Source organism: Grus americana, chromosome 10, assembly GCF_028858705.1.
Source record: "Grus americana isolate bGruAme1 chromosome 10, bGruAme1.mat, whole genome shotgun sequence".
NCBI classification, from domain to species: domain Eukaryota; kingdom Metazoa; phylum Chordata; class Aves; order Gruiformes; family Gruidae; genus Grus; species Grus americana.
Window position 1 is genome coordinate 4,266,879 of NC_072861.1, and position 17,920 is coordinate 4,284,798.

Sequence of the window (17,920 nt, forward strand, 5' to 3'; positions counted from 1 at the left end):
TATTTGAGCGGTGGCATCCCTAGTTGTACAAAAGGAGAAAAGAGAAAACCGTATTAAACAGAAGAGGGAGGTACATATCTTTTGAAGTTAGTCTGTAAAGATCTCTAGTGGGAAGTGGGGGAGTTTTTAAAGGGTTGTAATTCATTGGAGCTTGACTGCTTTTAAAATGAAACAGTTGTAAGATACTGCTAGCTGAAAGGGCTTCTACAAACAGGTAAATCAAAATTCTTGTGGATTAGAGGAATTCCTCTTTATAGCTTGTAAGAATAGAAGGGCTTAAATGTCTAAGCCCCCCCAAAAAAAGGTGGTGACTAAACAGAATGCCTGCAAAAACTGGTAACTTGAAAGCATGCTTTTTTCCCTAATCTCTAAGTGTAACTTTTATCCATTCAAAGGCACACATGTGCTTTCAGAGCACAGCTAGGCACAATTTAGTACAAGAGGAACCAAGCCCAGGAATATACTGTTGTGTTCCATTGTCATCACTTGTTTGCAGATACATTTTAATGTTGTAATAGTTCAAATTTGAGTACCACATTGTGTGGGTTGGGATTAAAGCTATCCATTAATATGTTATGGGACAGATGTGACGTGCTAGGAAAGAACATCAAGAAAAACCTGTGCTTTTAATATCTTAACTTCGCTCTTCAAAGAGAAAAAAATTCCTACCTTCTCACGAAGTCATGCAGAATGCACGTGTCCTATGGTGAGCAGCTCAGCAGCAGCCTTTGGTCTCGGTAATTTGCAGAGGCTCTAATTTTGAGTTATCCGCGTGAATGTGGGATAAACTTTGCAAGGGAAGGGGTTGCACTGTGTGGCCACATAAAGCTTAGCTTAAATTAGCCTTAAATTCTTAGAATGTGCATCTTCTATACATCTTTGATTTTTGACCTTTTGTTGAGAAGGTCTGAGAATATTGTGTTTATGTTACTGAAAACATTTTGTTTAAAGTTTGTTAGAGAGTATGAGGATGTATTAGTTCTCAGAGGAACTTGTGTCCCAGTAAATAAAGCCCCATGTCAGCTACATTTGTATAACAGAAGAAACATCCAAGGAGATTTACTAGAGTTTCTCCTTTCTGTGACAGTTATGTCTTATCTCATACCTATTTCAGACCAGTATAACTGGTTTCTCAGATTCCTGAGCCTATTCATGACTGAATTTTAAAATTAAGTTTAAAAATTCTTTTTATAAAATTCTTTAAATGTTGTTTTATTAACACAAGTTTTCACCTATCTGTATTTCCAAAATATATATCAAGGCAGAAAATATATAAACTATTACTAAAGTGTAACTACACTTAACATAAACTATTCTGACAACTCTGTATGTAAAAAGATCTCCTGAAGACCAGCTCCACTACTGAAATACAGCATTTCATTCAACTTCACAGCAAATTGCAATCTCCAGTTTTGAGGCATCTGAAAAGTGTTGTAGTCTGGAAGTTATGCATCAGGTTGCATGTAATTTAACACAGGATCTTGCTTTCTAAAGCTAACTGCTCTTGCAGTTTTTTTCTGCCAGAGTCTATCTTACAGAGTCTAGAGTCTGCGAGAAGCGTTGCAACGAACTTGGTGGTGTCGCATGTGGTGCAGAGACTCATCTGTTGGTATTCTGTGGTCGTCTTTCTGATAGAGAAGAACATATTTTGTGCAAAATCTGCAACTCAACTGTGGAGAGCAAGCAATAGTTCCAGAGGGTGGAACTTTCTATGAGCAGTTTGAAATGGGCACAAGTGTGGCTGGTTCATGCATATTAGTGTGGTCTCACTGAAAGAAATTCTTCCAATGTATTACTTTAAATACAGAATGTTTCCAAACCAAAGGATAATCATAGAATATACGTAGTTCCTTAAATGAGGAAGAAAATTTGTATCACGTTTCTCCTCATTTAATCTTTGAAATGGGTTTGAAATTATTTTTCTTTCTTTTGTGCAAATATAATTTACATGCTGACTTCTTAAACTTTGAATCTAGCGAAGCAGCTGTTTTCTCTGTGCCCTGTGGAAAGAACTTGAATTAAGACCTTTCATTAATTTCCCTCCAGTCTTCCCCTAACCAAATATGCTTTGCTAAAGGACACTACTGTACTTAAGATTGTTTGTGTGCTCTTGAAATGTTTAACCATTTGTACTCATCTTAAATTGGCAATTTGTCTGTTGTTTTGTGATGAGGATAAGCTATTTACAAGTAGGTGAGGAGATTACATGGGCTATTATCTACATCTCTCTTTCTCCAAAATCCTGGCAGTATGGTGCAGCTCAGAACTTTAATCCCATGTCTACAAGATAAAGCTTTATTATCAGAAGATTTAACAATATGCCTGTTGTTTTGTGCTACTGTCCAGATTGGTAGTTAGACCAGCAGGACGGCAAATGCTGTGAAAAAGACGTGACATTTATGAGACAGATGATACATTTGGTGTTGGGGCAATTTTTCTCCCCTTCAAATAAATCACTGAAAAAGGAAAAGAGAAAGCAATGGATTATAGTAGGTTTTACTATTGGTGTTAACATACAAATTAGCGTCCAGCTGCGTTATTTCTTAAAGTAGCATTTTGTAATTTTCCCTAATTTATTCAGTTCACCACAAAATAAGACATATTCAGGAGAATGTCAAGGGGTTTCAGAATCTTATGGTATTTTTCTTATGCCTCTGCTGAAAAGCAAATGGGAGCTATGCAGCAAAATAATTTAATGACTTAAGATCAAGACCAGAAGATGATTTTCATCCCCTGTGTTGCCTTGCATATTTGCTATGGGCAACTCATTCAGCCCCTTTGTGCCATGACATGTTACTGGCCTTGAAAGTCGTAACAAATGAGGTTTGTAGGGTTTGTTTAATTAGCATTTGTGACATACTTTGAGTTCCTTGGGTGACCAGCATTTTTAAATAGAAAGTAGCAGTAGTTGTGTAAGGCACAAAGGAGGACTTTTGCTACAAGTTAAGACGTGATTAAAGTCAGTTTGATTTTAATGTATCTTCTCTATTCATAGAATTTCTTGCATCATTTATTTAAAGCAACTATTATCAGGGTAAAAAAGCTCAAACCATAATTATATTTGTAAAAAGCAGAAAACAGTGCCCGCATGATATTATAGATAGGATTGATACAAATTACTTTTTTCATTAAGAATTATTTTGAGCTGCGAACTGGTTTTATAGCTTGTTTTTTGTAATTTTTACTTGGCTTTGTGAGCATACATTTCTTAAGCCGTGCTGTTACTGGTCATGCAGTTTTATAGGATTGTTCACTTTTTTTTTTAAAAGTAAAGTGCAAAACAAGCTCTCTTATTTTCTTGTAAGGTTATTCCCTCTAGTGAAACATTCATTGCAAACTAGCAGTTGGTACAAGGACATAAAGATGCTCTAAAGAGAATGACCTCTTTGCAAGTTCAACAGCTGAAACCTGCGGCATGAGTCCTCTCCCATGATGTATCCTTGCTGTCTGTCTCAGAGCTGGATTTCAAGCTCTCAGAGCTGGATAAAGCAACGTTGCCCTCCCGTGCAATGTAGGAACAAGTTTTATTGTTGAAAGGAGCTCTGCGAAGGGTTAGGAAACTTTTGGATTGAGAGCCAAATCTCGCAATGAAACAAATGATAAGCCAGGGACTGGAGAATTTCTGTAGAAGACTTTCAAATTCTGTCACACCTGTAAATGTTGGGGTAAATGAATTGTTTGATTCTCGCTTGTCATGCAATAGTTTATTCATAAGTGCAGTAACATTTCAGAATGAAACTCCAGTCTGGTTTTGGAAGTGTCTTGAAGGAGAATCGATGCTGAATTTTGGCTTCTCTTTATTAATTGTGCCTAGACTTCAGTAGGAGCCCTTTTTTTTTTTTTATTGGACTCCTTAAATAATGTAAAATACAGACAAAATAGTAACTGATTATGAATCTTTGAGGGTTCCTGATGGTGTAATAGGCCCCGTGAGTGTGATGTATAAAGGCCTGTATAGTCTTTAAGAGTTAAAATTGGTATTTTTACCTTAAAATAAGTTTTTATTTCTTTTTGGTTTCAATCCACATTCTTACCTTGGTGGTTCTTTAACCGTGCCACTCTGCAGCCGTTCTGTGTACAGTTTTGTAAGTAAAAAACTTCTCAACTCCCCTTTCAAATGCCAATACTGATCACTTTCCTTCCCCATCAGAGTGCTGCATAATATTCAAACTGGTTAAAAAAGAGCAGTCGACTACCGAATTAACACAGCCTAAATTTGATAGTGTTTAGTTTCGTATTATTTTACTGCCAAATCAAGCTTTTTGGGTTATTTTCTTCATTCATAACCAAAGTACATTAATTTCTAATCTTCAGAAGCTGAAAATAATGTGAAAAAGCTTTGCTCTTGAAACAGGTTAATTGTTATATGTTGGTGATGCCCTGATTTTTATAAAGCAGAAGTTGTGAGTTTATATCCAGTACGTCTCCAGGCGTACTATGGTGGATTAGTTTTGTGGGGTTGGATGCTGTTGCTGCCTCGGTATTTTGAAAAAAAAGTTAGTTTGTCAACTTGTTTATATCAGGCAAATTGAGGAAAGTGAAGATGTGCTAGCATAAAAGAAAATCATGTACATACATATAAACTGTTGAGATCTAACTTGAAACTGTTGATTAAAATGAATCCTCTTCCAATTTCTTTGTACTCATGTAAAATAAATACAACCTACAGATGCGTATTTTTGCCTAGTTTAAAAACAGCTTTCTTTTTTGGATCAAAGTTTGCGTACCGTAATGAGTGTTTTTATAATTGGATTTACTCTAGAGGAAAGCCTTGCATTGGAGGGCAGGCTCATTGTGTGGTTTGAGTATACATGCTGTCTAACATGGCTTTAAAGCTGATTTGTGGGTGTGATACAAAGTTTAGAGCAACACTGGTAATCAATAAACAGCTGCTTTACGTGAGGCTCATACTTCACTATTTCGACTGATTTTGCTATCCCTTGAGAGAAAAGTTTTGGAATTAAGAGCAGTTAGAGCTTCTAACCAGGGAAAAAATGATAGGAAATGTCTTGAGTTTTTCATCCCAGAGAGTTTAACCGGTGGTTAAATAAAGTTCTGGCTTGGCACTCGCAGCACTGCGCTTGTCTCGGAGGCCTTGTGCAGAAATGGTGACAGTTGACAGCTGTTGTTCCCTTAATAAGATTAAAGTAAAGAAATTAGTTGTGCTGTCTTTAATCTGCCATTTAACACTGCGAACCACCTGGGGACGGCTTCTGTGCTGACACTACCAATTTTGAATTAAAAAAAAAAAAAACAAACCTGTGGAACTGAATCATAGTTCGGAGCGTGCCGTGATTAGAATGTATTTAGACGAACCGTAGTTAGCAAGCTTATGTTATCAATTAAAAGAACCCTCTTTATTGTTGTGAAAAATTAATTTGACATCCATTTGCTTACACCACCTTTTCAAACGCATTATTTGAGTCTCAGAAAACGCAAGTACTCTTTTTGACATGAGATTCAGTTGGGAAATACAAAAGCATGATGCATTATTACAGTAGTGGAATTTGTTCTATATATAAAGTGGGAAGTTCGTGTGTTTTCAAATGTAAAATAAATGATCCTCTTGGGAAATAGGAATCCCATATATCAAAAAACATTATTGCAGTGAATTAACTGAATCACCTCAGAAACTGTGAAATGCTGTCAAAATTATAAGTTAACCCACCAAGTTCATATTTGACACTGGGTAAATTACAGTGTTTATATTTCAAGAAAATTAATCTTTATTTTAGAATAGTTGATAAAATGACAGATGCTGATTTAAAGCATCTTTTTCTCAACTGAAAACAGAAACTACCAATATAGTTTAATATCTCTCTTTCCCTGTAAACACTCTTACACGGGAATAATCTTCCCTGAAAAGTAAAAGTAGGTGCCTAATGACATTTTTTTCAGCATTACTGAGGAAGGTGAAATAAATACCTTTATAGAGTCAGGATAGGAAAAGAGAATCCTATTGCAAGGTAGGTTTTAAAAAATGCACGTGAAGCATGCTACTTGAATTTTGTGTAGGTGTTATCCTTGTAGGGTAAAAATAAGATGAAATTGGTGAAAATTAACCTGCCCTTGATCAATAAATAAAGTTTTAACATTGTTTTCATATCACGTGAGCTGCAGATTGAAACTGATTTAATTAGGCAGTAGAGTTAAATTAATTACCAGTACAGTAAAATTAATATAACTGGTAATATGGTGATACTCAGAATATTAACAAAGGAAAGGTATAAATATTCTTTATGTTTTTACAGGTCAAACCAAGCAAGGTAATGCTTTTTTCTTAAATTCAAAATCATTTCTCCAGCTGAAGAAAAGACAATCCTGAAATCCAAATGGAAAAGATTTTACTCTAATTTTTCTGGCCTCTGAGCATTTCCAGCTTTTCTTGGCTTGAGAAATCCAATGTATGTACATAAGATGCTTCCATTTCAACTCTGGGGAGCCGTGCTAAGTAATCAGATGCCACAGCAACGAACACAGCAATCAGTAAAGCAGCCTTCCTTATTATGTAAATAATGTTGTTGTTTCAAAAAATATTTTAGGAGAAAAATAAAGCGTAAAACTCAACTCTCTCTTTAGAAGTATGTTGAATTAGTCTGCAGCTTGTTATGTTAAATACCAGCTTTGATGATTTCTGTACCATAACTTGTTGTTTGTCGCAGTCCCGCTTTTGTACGACCTTTTGGCAGTGCTCACAATTTATTTTCTTCTGTGGAGCTTATTTGAACTTAGTCGCATTTTTTCACATGTTAAAAAAACCCAACAAAGTAAAAGCTCTTTTCCTTGTGGTTTACTTTAGACAAACAACTTGAATTTCTAGCCATCTTTATTTATTATTGTATATATTTATGATGCATTTGTGTTGTGTGTCAGTGTGCATATTTGTGTAGTAACAGGGATAGCTTTTGCAGTAAGCAAAGTTCACGAATTTTGTGTTTATTCTGAAACAGTATTATCCGTGGTCAGATTTATCTTTGTGAGTATATGCTATAGGACTGGTCCCAGCTTCCCTGCAAATCCTGTTTCGAGAACACCACTTCCGTTGCAGCGGAGGGAAGTTACTGCATATGATACAAAGAATAATTGGGCATGTTTTGTACATCTGGAGCTTTCTGTGACTCATTGTGTTTACAATTTTCTGTTCTTATCGTTGCAAACCTCTTCCCACCAGCCGTAGGTGTAGGTCAACTGATGCTATTGTAGCTATACAGTAACACTTGAAGGCTCTGTACAGTATGTCAGTAGAAGTTTTTGGATAGGAATTTCAGTACAAATTACTCGATCCTCTCCATTGCTTGCAGTAGTTCACAGGCGCTGCATGTTAGTGTCTCTCTCTAAAGCTGGTCCCAGTGTACTGTGAATTCCTTTGTACAGGGTTTTTTTTCCTTGAAGGTTGTTCTAGGAAAGGGACTTTATACCCAAATTACTTGTGTAATATAACTATAGGCCACAAGAAAAGAACATTAGATATCCAAATTATGAAATTAGCTGATCTTCTGTGTAAGTTTTGTTATGCCTTTCTATTATACCCATCATTTATATTAGTTTTTTACTAAGAATACATGTATGCATTTACTGAGAATGCATGTATATGCATATTTATACTTATGAAAATACCTTTGATGTCACGTATCACAAGGAAAGCTGAGGCTTTTCAAAATTGCATATTCCAATGCATGTTATTTAGCTGTAGAGTGAGTTTTGAATATGGAAGAGTCCAATAGCCACACAGTGCCTGACTTTTAATAAGTATGGCTTTACTGTTTTGAAATTAGGAATTACTTAATTGGTTTCATGTGAATTTTTAGTTCTGTTTGGAATCCCAAGTTTAAAAAAAAAGAATGTGAATTGCTGAAAGGTTGTTTTGTGATGTGCTTCCATTTATTTACCAAAGAAAAAAGTAACACTCTTATTTTTCTTTTTCTTTCCATCTGATTTTTTTAGGTCACTGTGCAATACAGTAAATGTTTACAGCCTCACATGCAGTAATTGCGCAGAAAACTGCACCTATGTTCTTTTTAGTAACAAGATCACTTTTCTAATGGACCTGTTGATACACCAGTTTACGGTACGTAAAATACCTGTTTTAATGTAGAGATTTTTTTGTATGCTTCACAAACATATTAGAGTATTTAAAGTATAAGAACACCAGGAGATATATGAGAATAAAGGGTCAGAAGAATAAGATTCTTTTGTCGTATGTATTTGGTGACTGTATCTACTATACTTCTAATCAAATGGATATACTTGCTTCTGCTAATAAATTCTGCAAAAGCATGTGTACCAGGAACTCTGGTGAGTGGACAGTATTTTCTCTTCAACGTTTTCTGAGGTTTTCTTCTTTTCTTCACCCTATGGTAATATTTAAAGTATAGAATATTATGAGTTGTCCACGTGTGTTTCATTGTTCTGTGTTCAGTATCGGGAATGTAAGTCAGGTCAATATGTTGCTGTAGTTTGATTTACTGAAGTGCCTAAATGGCAGGACTCTTTAACTGTGAAAGTTTTAATTTTCCAATGTTTCATTTAATTTGAAATGTCATTAAATATTTTATTTGAAAACTCATTTTTAATTCATAGTGACCTGCTCATCATAAGATATTTAGTCTTGGTTTTCTACTTATAAATTGTGTGTATGTATTTTCATGAGCCAAGCAGTTTGTTAATTGAAAAGTTATGTACATACTTTAAATAATTTAAATGACGCTGTTAGAATCAACAAGCCATAGGACTGTTGATGAACACTTTAAAAAGCTCGTCCGAAGGTCCATGCCACAAAGAAAACCCAAATGCAACCTGTGCGTTCTCCTCTAAGTAGCTGCCAGCTCATTGTTCTTCACCAAATCTTTCCAAGAGGATTCCAGGTATTAGATTTCAAATATACTTAGTGAAAGGTGCGTGTATTGTGCTGGGCCAGTCACAACCCTGCTGGCGCTCTGCAGAGCGAGCCAGAGCACAGGCTCCGTGGGTAATTACACAAGAGATGAAATCCTTCAGCACTTTACAACTGACAAGATTCATTCCGATGCCAAACACCTTCCCTTTTCTCAGTGTAGCCCTGTGCAAATGACCCGCGCTTTTCCCAAAGAAACACAGAAGCTATTTCTTAGGAAATGTTGGCCACCTAGAGATCAGAGATACTACACGAGAAAAATTTACTACACTTAGAGCTGTTTTCAGTCTGTTGCCAAATACTACCCTTGAATTGCAGCAAAACTGTAATTAAAGCTTAATGTTCCCAAGATCCACAGTGGACTTTTCTTTCCTGTGCATAAAGTCTCTTATGTTCTCCTCAGGCAAAATTGGCCCTTAAACTAGGATATCTTCGTAGTTCCATGAAGTACATATTTTAAGTACAAAAAAATAAATACAGTGTCGCTTTTCTAACCCTGATTTTTCACTCTTGAAAATATAATAAATCAGATCAAGTTTGAATTTTTCTTTTTTTACAAAAAAGAAATGGACAAATGGGGAGCATTTTTTGTAATTGCATCACGCTCTGAATATCAAAATATTAAAAGACACCCCTCCAAAGAATTTAATTCCCTGCAGTATTCCTAGTTTGGGGAGCTGTATGATGCCACCTTTGCCTGCGTCAGGCATATTCCCACTTACTGTGGGAAAATAAACCCAAAGTAATACCAGAAGTAATAAATGAGAACATATATTTGCAAGGTTTTAACAGATTGTTAAGCAAGTATGCCAATATTTGCTGAATATAGAAGCAGAGGACCCAGCTTTGAGAAACCTTTAAACGTATTCTTAAATACAGCAAGTATGAACCTTCCAACCAATTTAATATGGGTTTAGGTTTGGCTTTATTCATCAAAATCGAATGCAATGTCAGCTTCACTTTTTCTAAAACTCAGAGCTATACATTTTAAAGACAAAATTTAAAACAATCACTTCTCATTGGTGACAAAATGTTCGTTTTTCTTTACACAAAGAAATAAAGTATTACTTGAAGAATTACAAAAAACCAAGTATTTTTTCTGCAATGAAAGCTTGGGTACCAATGGGAAATGGTAGAATAACAGAAGGAGTGTATTTCTTATTTTTTTGTCTGACATCCAGCCTGTTAAATAATTAAGTGTCCTGTTTAGACCTTCCTTTATCTCATACCTAAACAGACTGGTAGGAAACCTTCCGTAGACTTTACTTACTATTTTACCTTTCTTAGCCTCCTTAGCTGAGGTAATGCCCAAGTCGGTGTCTGCTGAGGTCGGCAGTAGTGTGTTTCCTGATTTCAGTGGTTGATGGAGCAAACCTTCCCACCTACACTCACAGAAGTCTTGTGCTCGAGTTGGAACTTCATTTATCTACAGACTGCTATCTCGCCTCTTCTTTGTCTGCTGTACCTAGAAGATAGTTGCAAAATGACGAGAACTTTTCTAATTGTTTATTTTGGAAGGTTTCACAGTGAAAAAAACAGTAATTAGGGTGAGCTGTAAGCATGTAAGGATAGATTTTTATTTTGGAGGTTTTTTCCTTAGTCATGTGACAGCTGTCCTGTACTTTTCCATGAAGATATCCAAAAAAGCCATATATATAAACCATACTTATCTGTGCCTGCATTTGTAAATATTTTTATGCTTCGTAAACAGATTGGGGGGGGCGATATCTGTCCTTTTATGATTTCGCGATAAAAGCGTGACAGTTTGTTTTCTAACTATATGTTCTCAGATAGATCAAAGGGAAATTTCGAAAAGCTTTTGAGAATAACAAGCTGGAGAAGGCCACCTTGTCTAGTAAAAATTCTCTGAAGATTTTGTTCATTCATTCAAATCTTTCCCATCATAGCATGCCTGCTGTTACCAGTTAAAGCATAATGCAAATCAGTACTCATTACGAGTTAGAAATTGAGACATTTTTGTTGTTATACTTCTTTGTTCACTGGCTGGGCATTGATTGGTTGGTGGTCAGCAATTGTTTTCATTTGCATTACTTGTCTGTCTTGGGTTTTATTTCTGTCTGTTATTTTCCTTTCAATTACATCATCATCTTCATTATTTATTTATTTGTTTGTTTCAGTTCTTAAACTGTTCTTATCTCAACCCACGAGTTTTCTCACTTTTACCCTTCTGATTCTCTCCCCCATCCCACTGTGGGGGGGAGCAAGTGAGCGGCTGCGTGGAGCTTAGTTGCCAGCCGGGGTTAAACTGCGACAGATCACTACAATTTTGATTTATTTTTTTAAGGCAGTCTTTAAATGCATAATATCTGAAAGTTCTAAGTAAAACATCATTAGTGAACATAAAAACATACAAAATGAACACTGCAGTTTAAGTAGAGATCAAACAAATGCAGAGATCAAAAGTGAGTTGCTTGTTACTTTTTTCTTCTCCAAAATACAGTGTTTAAGTCTGGACTATATTGTAGGTAGATGGCCTATGAAATTTTACTCATGAATTACAGTCACTTTGGGTTTAAGTTAATCTGGCTATCTAGTCACAGTGAAGTAATTTTTCTCCACCACTACTTCTCTGGAATGTGCTGCTATCTAATTTGGGTGCTTCAAAATGACAGTATACATCCTATCACAGTTGCTAGTTTCTTAACCGTTTGTGGTCAGTTTTTTAATCTTCTGTACTGCAACAAGAAAGGCGGCTTCACGTTTGCACCAATTATGACAAGAATTGTAAAATCAAAGGCATGTACGTGCTTCTCGACTGTTGTGGTCCGTTTTGAAGTTACATTCTGTCTCCGTAGTGTTCAGCTGTTGTGCACTGACAGTGCTCCTAGCCCCTAACAGTGAGACCTTGGGGAAAGTTTCTGCCTGCCAGGTCAGTAAGAGATCTAAAAATCCTGCTCCCCCTCTGGTTTCTGTTCTAGTTGGAGACCTGAGGACCAGCACCTAAGAGTATCAAGGTTGGCAAAAAAGTACCTCAGCTAGACGTCAGCTCTGTGCATTTCTAATGCGATTCGGTCGGTGTTGGCAGTGTGAAAAAGCACAAAAACTTCACGTCTTTGTCTTTTTAGTACTGTGACTTCTAAAAGACCAAAAAATTGCATTTTGTTTATTTGCCAGTGTGTTAATCCTGTAGTAAATCTTGAAGATAGGGCTGGAGTAGGAGAAATAATGACATATTAAAGTATTTAGGGGTAGGGCATTTAAAAAGTGGAACGTCATCCGCACCATCTTAAGCCCATAGACTTCCTGAGCGATTTCCATGTCTTTGTTCACCATTTACTACATAGAAAGTCTGATATCCTATAGATACTGTTTTGAAAATACACGTTTTCCAGAGTGGTTTTGAGGCAAGCCCAATGACTTACACATGTAAAAAGCACAAAAACACACTGTTAATGGGAGAAGAATACAACATAAGTGAGCAAATGAACAGAAATTGGGTGATTCTAAAGGTTTGAAGACTTTCTCTTTGGGTTTAGCAGCTCTGTATTTAAAATTCTTCATGGCTGTGAAGGTTTATGCTTTTTCCAAGACAAATGAAAACATAAATGAGTTTTCAGTGACAGAGCTCTATGTTGCTAACTGGAAACTGTATTTTTTATTTTGTTGTTAGCACACCAAAAAAAAAAAGTGCTCTCATATGCAGAGGTACTTTTGGTGACATGAGTCAGAATGGAGTAACATTTTCAGCTATATTAAATGTGTGCCTAAGTGCTTTACTGGATTTGGGCCATATTGTTCAGCATCTTGCAGGATTAAGTCCTAGATGCTGGACAGAGCTGAAGAGCTTACGGCAGCTCTGCAGAAGCAAGGGAATCCCTACCCAAGGGGAATTCTCTGCTGAATGGGGACTGTACCAGAGCTGAGAATCTGGTCATCGGAGCGTTCTGCTTCAAGAACTGGTTTAAAGAAAGTAGGAGTCTTGATTAAGCCCAGCATAGGCAGTCATCATAAACGCTAAAACAGCGTTGAGATGTTGGATGTGTCAAATTGAACAATAGTGAAATTTTTCCTGATTTTTCCTCTGTAAATTAAAAATGTTTTATGCCAGTTACTTGACAAGTCAGTTTGTGTGTCATCATACCTGTAGATTTGTGTCAAACTGTTAAACCTATTAAACCTCAGAATTAAGAATGTGGAATGTTTTAACATTTACTGATCCAAAGCCCATGTTCAGTTTCTCTGAATATCATTAACTCATTGTGTAATCAACACAAAGAAACGAGAGCTTGAAAGCTTTCATAATTACACTATTAAATCTTAAGATTTCCTACCCCTTTGCTTGATATAATAATCAACAAGCGAAGTAATACATCACTTTTGCAAGCACCCCAATTAATTTTGAACATAAATCTCCACACATTTTCACACTATCCCATTAATTACTTCTTTGGTAAAAGAGCTGATCTTTCGTCACTCGTTTGAGTTCATATAAAGGGAAAATATTAAAGGTAGGAATTCAGTTCAAATTCACTCATTTTCTGTAAAACAGCATTTCCTTCTATCTCTTCTTTGACATACACAGTATAAAACCCACATTTGTTCCCACTTTATATTAATACACACACACACACTTTCCCCAAAAATCAAATGTGAAAAATCAGGTCTGCAATAAATGATTGTATTAAGAGTGCCAGATCTATTTATTTTACAGATTAGGAAGAACAGTTTTATGTTAAAGCATTAACTTGTGTAGCTAAGGGCTAAATACTCAGAAAATATATTTCTCATGTACATTTAACTAGAAGACAAAAATAGACCAAATTATCTGTTTATTGTACTGTTCATTACAGCAAATGGAAGGCTCTACTGCGAGATATTATTAAATCTTTTAAGAAATAAGTTTTATATTATTTTTTTATCTTTGGGGAAAAGCAGTGAATAGCATTTGTTAACAATTTCTAAAACTCAGTGTTCCTAGTACAAAGTTGCCACATTTAAATTGATTTATACATTGCAAAGCTTAATCCATCTGTTTCGGTAGGCAATTAGAATCATTAGGCATGAATTATTTTAGTCAACAGAAGTTACTGGAGCAACATAATATTATTTTTCCTATTGAACTTGAACAAGCAGCTAAAGACTTCTCACTTGCTCACTTGGCTCATCACCAGAAACAGACTATTACAATGCGTTTTAAGTACCAACACAAGGCTCAGAGCTAATGAATAATAAAGAAATGCGCATGTTGTTCTTTGTCACCAAGTGTTACCAAATCCCTCCTGATACCTATACAGGGAGGAACGATTTTCTGTGGCCTCACTTGCATATACCAAGTGTAAACGACTTTAACCTGAGCTGAAACTAACATTTCAGCCAATATTGATCGCTAATTACGGTGTTGAAAGCCTCAAGCTGTCTCATAAAAGTGCCTCCACAGAGGTCTGTTGGTACGTGGAGTCCAGCAGCGTTAAGCTCAGTGATGAATGTACCTGGGAGCCCCGTGTCTTGATTGAGGCATCGTTGCTGCTGTTACTCTGCCAGTAAAACTGCAGGACTTCCACACGCTTCACTTACTGTGTGATCGTAATAGGGCAGAATTTCAGCTGCTTTAAATTGTCTTGGACTGCAGAAATGAAAAAATAAAATAAAAAATTTATACTCTCCATGAGGATTTCCTTCCAGATCCGTATCCTGCATGTAGATTTGCCTTCAGATTTACGTGATGTGCATCTGAGCTTTACTGCCGTTTTTAGGAGAGGGCTCTCGTTTAATAATTTAGCAAAAAGGGGATTCTGGTCTTCTGAGGTCTGTTCAGAGACAACTGACATGATTCACCAGCAATGACATCTGATGGACAAGTGCAATGGTCATTAGGTGATGTTTTATATTGAGATGTTCAGGCCTTATTCACATGACACGTTTTTCCCTCTGTCCTGAGCAGTTACAGCATGAAGGTTTCCATTAAAGTGCTCAGACTTGGTCCATGCCCAATTTGAGATTTGTATGGAAAGCATTTCCCCTTGCTTCTTTTAGAACTATATTATTCATGTCATCCTTTATGACCAGTATGTCAGGTTGTGCCCTAGAATTTGTGCAGTTGTTTCTGTCTTCTCAGATAGTTCCTTAAGCTTTTTAATTTTTTTTTTTTTTTTTTCCCCAGGATTCTTCTCATCAGATTTGGTCAGGATAGGGTTTTTTTATCTCCTCCCCTCCCTTCCTTCCTGGCAGAAATTTATACTTCAACACCTTTCATTTTTTAAGAAGTCAGGACACTCTTTGGTTTTGTAGACTTTGGAAGATCTAGCAGTTCTCTCTCTTTTTGAAAAAAAGATGGGTAAGAGAAATGTGGATCGAAGAAAGGTTTGGATTCTTGCCTTAAGGGTCGTCTTGCCTTTGAGGAGTACTTAGGACTTTGAAATACTTAGCTACTTTGGGTTAGCTTTAGTAGTAAACTGCTCGACTGAGAAGTTCAGACACTTAACTAGGAAAAGAGAATTCTCTCGCAGGCTTTGTCAGCTGTGAAGGGGAAGCACCATAATTTGTCTGTCTCGATTCATCGCTGGCTTAACACAGCCATGCATTCCCCCGTATCTGTTCCAGATACCATTATTTTTTTTCTTAGTTATGGTTTGAGTTTTATCACCATCAACCTCGCTTCTTTTCGGTTAAAAATTCTGAAATTTTTCTAACATTAAAATTCCACCTAAAATACTTTGGGAGGACGCTTACTTCAGGATAATATTTTTGTAATTGTTTGTTTGGTTTTTTGCTATGAAGGAGAAAGTCGTCAAAGATTAGATCTCCTTGCAAAGATCATTCCTATGGCCTGCAAAGTGTATTGTCTTTGTCTGTGAAGAGCCACAATCGTACCTGCTGTGTCACAAGAACTTTTGCCTTTCAGAATACTTGTGCAGTGGTGTTTGTTGTTGAGTAGCCTTCTCGATGGTACGTTGTGTTTTTCCAAAGTCAAGTAGGGGATTACTGTACAACAGTAAATACTCTTCCTTCCACAGAAAATAGCTATCTTTCCTCGGTATTCCCGAACGCTTTGTGAAGGCGTATAATACGTCTTCATGGTAACACGATGTAGTAGTCAAAACAAACCATCTCAGTAGTTTGTTTATTTGCAGTTAAGTTTAAAAAAAAAAAGAATATTTTATTTTGCTAGTGACTCATCAGAAATCCAGTGTGTGCATAAGAGCACCACAATCATACTAATGCAATACTCTGCTGCTGTAAGGCTTCCTTTAGTTCTCATACATTAAACTCTGCTGTGACTTGATTTATTCTGTTTCAACTTGGATTATCTGCGTAAGGAGTATAGGCCTTTTCTTGTATCTAAATACTTTAACGTCCATCAGCGATGCTAGAATATATTACTTTATTATTATTTTGGGGGTACTTATATGCAACCTTCTAAGTGTTTCTCTACAAACTTTGATTCTTTTTACTGAATTATGGTTGTTTTTCCTTTTTTTCTCTTTACTCAGGTTAGTGTTCCAGATGATCATAATGCTACTTCAGGCAGAAGTGCAAATAAGCAGGTATTTGAAGGTTTAACAACAGGACTTCTGAGGATAACTGCTGTGATTTTCAGATGTCTAATCTCCAGCTTCCCAGATGGAAACAGCCACTCCACTGCACTGAAGATACTACAGGAAGTAAAAAGTAAATCCTCACAAGTGGAAGCCTTCAACAGCAGAGTCCAAGACTTGATCAGGTTAAAAAAAATACTTAAACTTCTCTAAACCTTCTTTACTACAGAGAAAGAAAACAGCAATGATTTCAGAAAGGAATAAACTGCTTCAACTCTTAACTTAGAGTAGTTTGTGTGTGTAGTCAAGACGACTACTGAAATGTTATATTCTCAAACAAAAATGTTCTTCAGAAAACTGCAGACACAGAAATACAGAAAACCAAGAGTCTTTTAATTTCGAACTTGGTTTTTTGTGTCCTTTCCGTCAGTTTCTTCTCCTAATTACCTAGGAGTAGGCTTCCATTTTTTCATTATTTTCTCTCAGTTCTCTATGCCAGCTGTGTATGCCCATGCCCTGTGTGGTCCTGCATATCATACATGCATTCAGATAAGCTTGCTGTAAAATATATACTTTCTATTATAAAAATTACCCAATAATTCCTATAATTTGATTTCAATTTTTATAATGTGGCTGTGTTTTAACAGCAATTTTCTTTTCCAAGTATATTTCTTGAGCAAAATTTCGATCAAAATAACTGAGTGAATTGTAATAGTAGAGTAAAAGAGAATACACTGGTTTGCTCATTTTTACTTGAAACATTCTAATTCTTTGGTAAAAACACTTGAATATATTAATATAAATGTAATTAATATATATCTAATATATTTATATAGATATAAAACTAATATATATCCAACAATATATTAGACTTGCTAAAAGTGTACAGTTTCACTAGTAAATTATATAAGTAGTCATCAAGACATCTTCAGCCCTCTGAAGAAATTAAATTCTGATTATATGCTACTGAAAATGTGTCACAGTGAGCATCTTCAGACTTTTCAAAGTCTGGTATGATGCTGACGGATACAGAAAAGACAGCTGGAGGAGGAAAGCAAAACAAATAGTTGTCATAGATACCAGTGACCTCTAAAACTTTATTGTTCTCATGTAACTCGCCTTCTCCCCAAACAGGTTTTGAAAGAGTGTGAAATTTCAGGATGTTGTATTCTCCCCATTTATGAATGGGAGGGTGGGAGGTCTGCTTATTGATATTTGTGCTGAACAGACATCTGACACTGACTGGGCCAAGCACAGGCATACCCTTAAGATAAGAAGATACATGAGAATCCAACTAGGTCCCTCACCTGAGGCACTTTAGGGGATCTGGTTATAAATGGGGAATGAAAGGCACGATGACAAGGTAATAGCGCAATTAGGAAAAAAAAAGAGAGAGGGCATTTTAAACTAGTCAAAACCAGACAAATTCTATTATTAATGAGAATTTTTCACCTCCAGGTCATTGTATCGTATGTCCTTGTGGAGTTGATTAAATGAGAGTTTTAGGAAGATGGGGGAAGAAAGAGGAAAG

At 36.1% G+C, this 17,920-nt stretch overlaps 1 protein-coding gene across 10 annotated transcripts in view; it reads left to right on the forward strand.

Annotated features, from left to right (window-relative positions):
• Positions 1–17,920, forward strand: part of SCAPER (S-phase cyclin A associated protein in the ER) — a 161,002-nt gene that overhangs the window by 104,885 nt on the left and 38,197 nt on the right. For all 10 annotated transcript variants that reach the window (XM_054836962.1, XM_054836964.1, XM_054836959.1 and 7 more), the window contains 2 exons: positions 7,945–8,068; positions 16,345–16,574. In XM_054836962.1, coding sequence (XP_054692937.1) covers positions 7,945–8,068; positions 16,345–16,574 — 354 coding nt within the window. The remainder of the gene's footprint in view (positions 1–7,944; positions 8,069–16,344; positions 16,575–17,920) is intronic.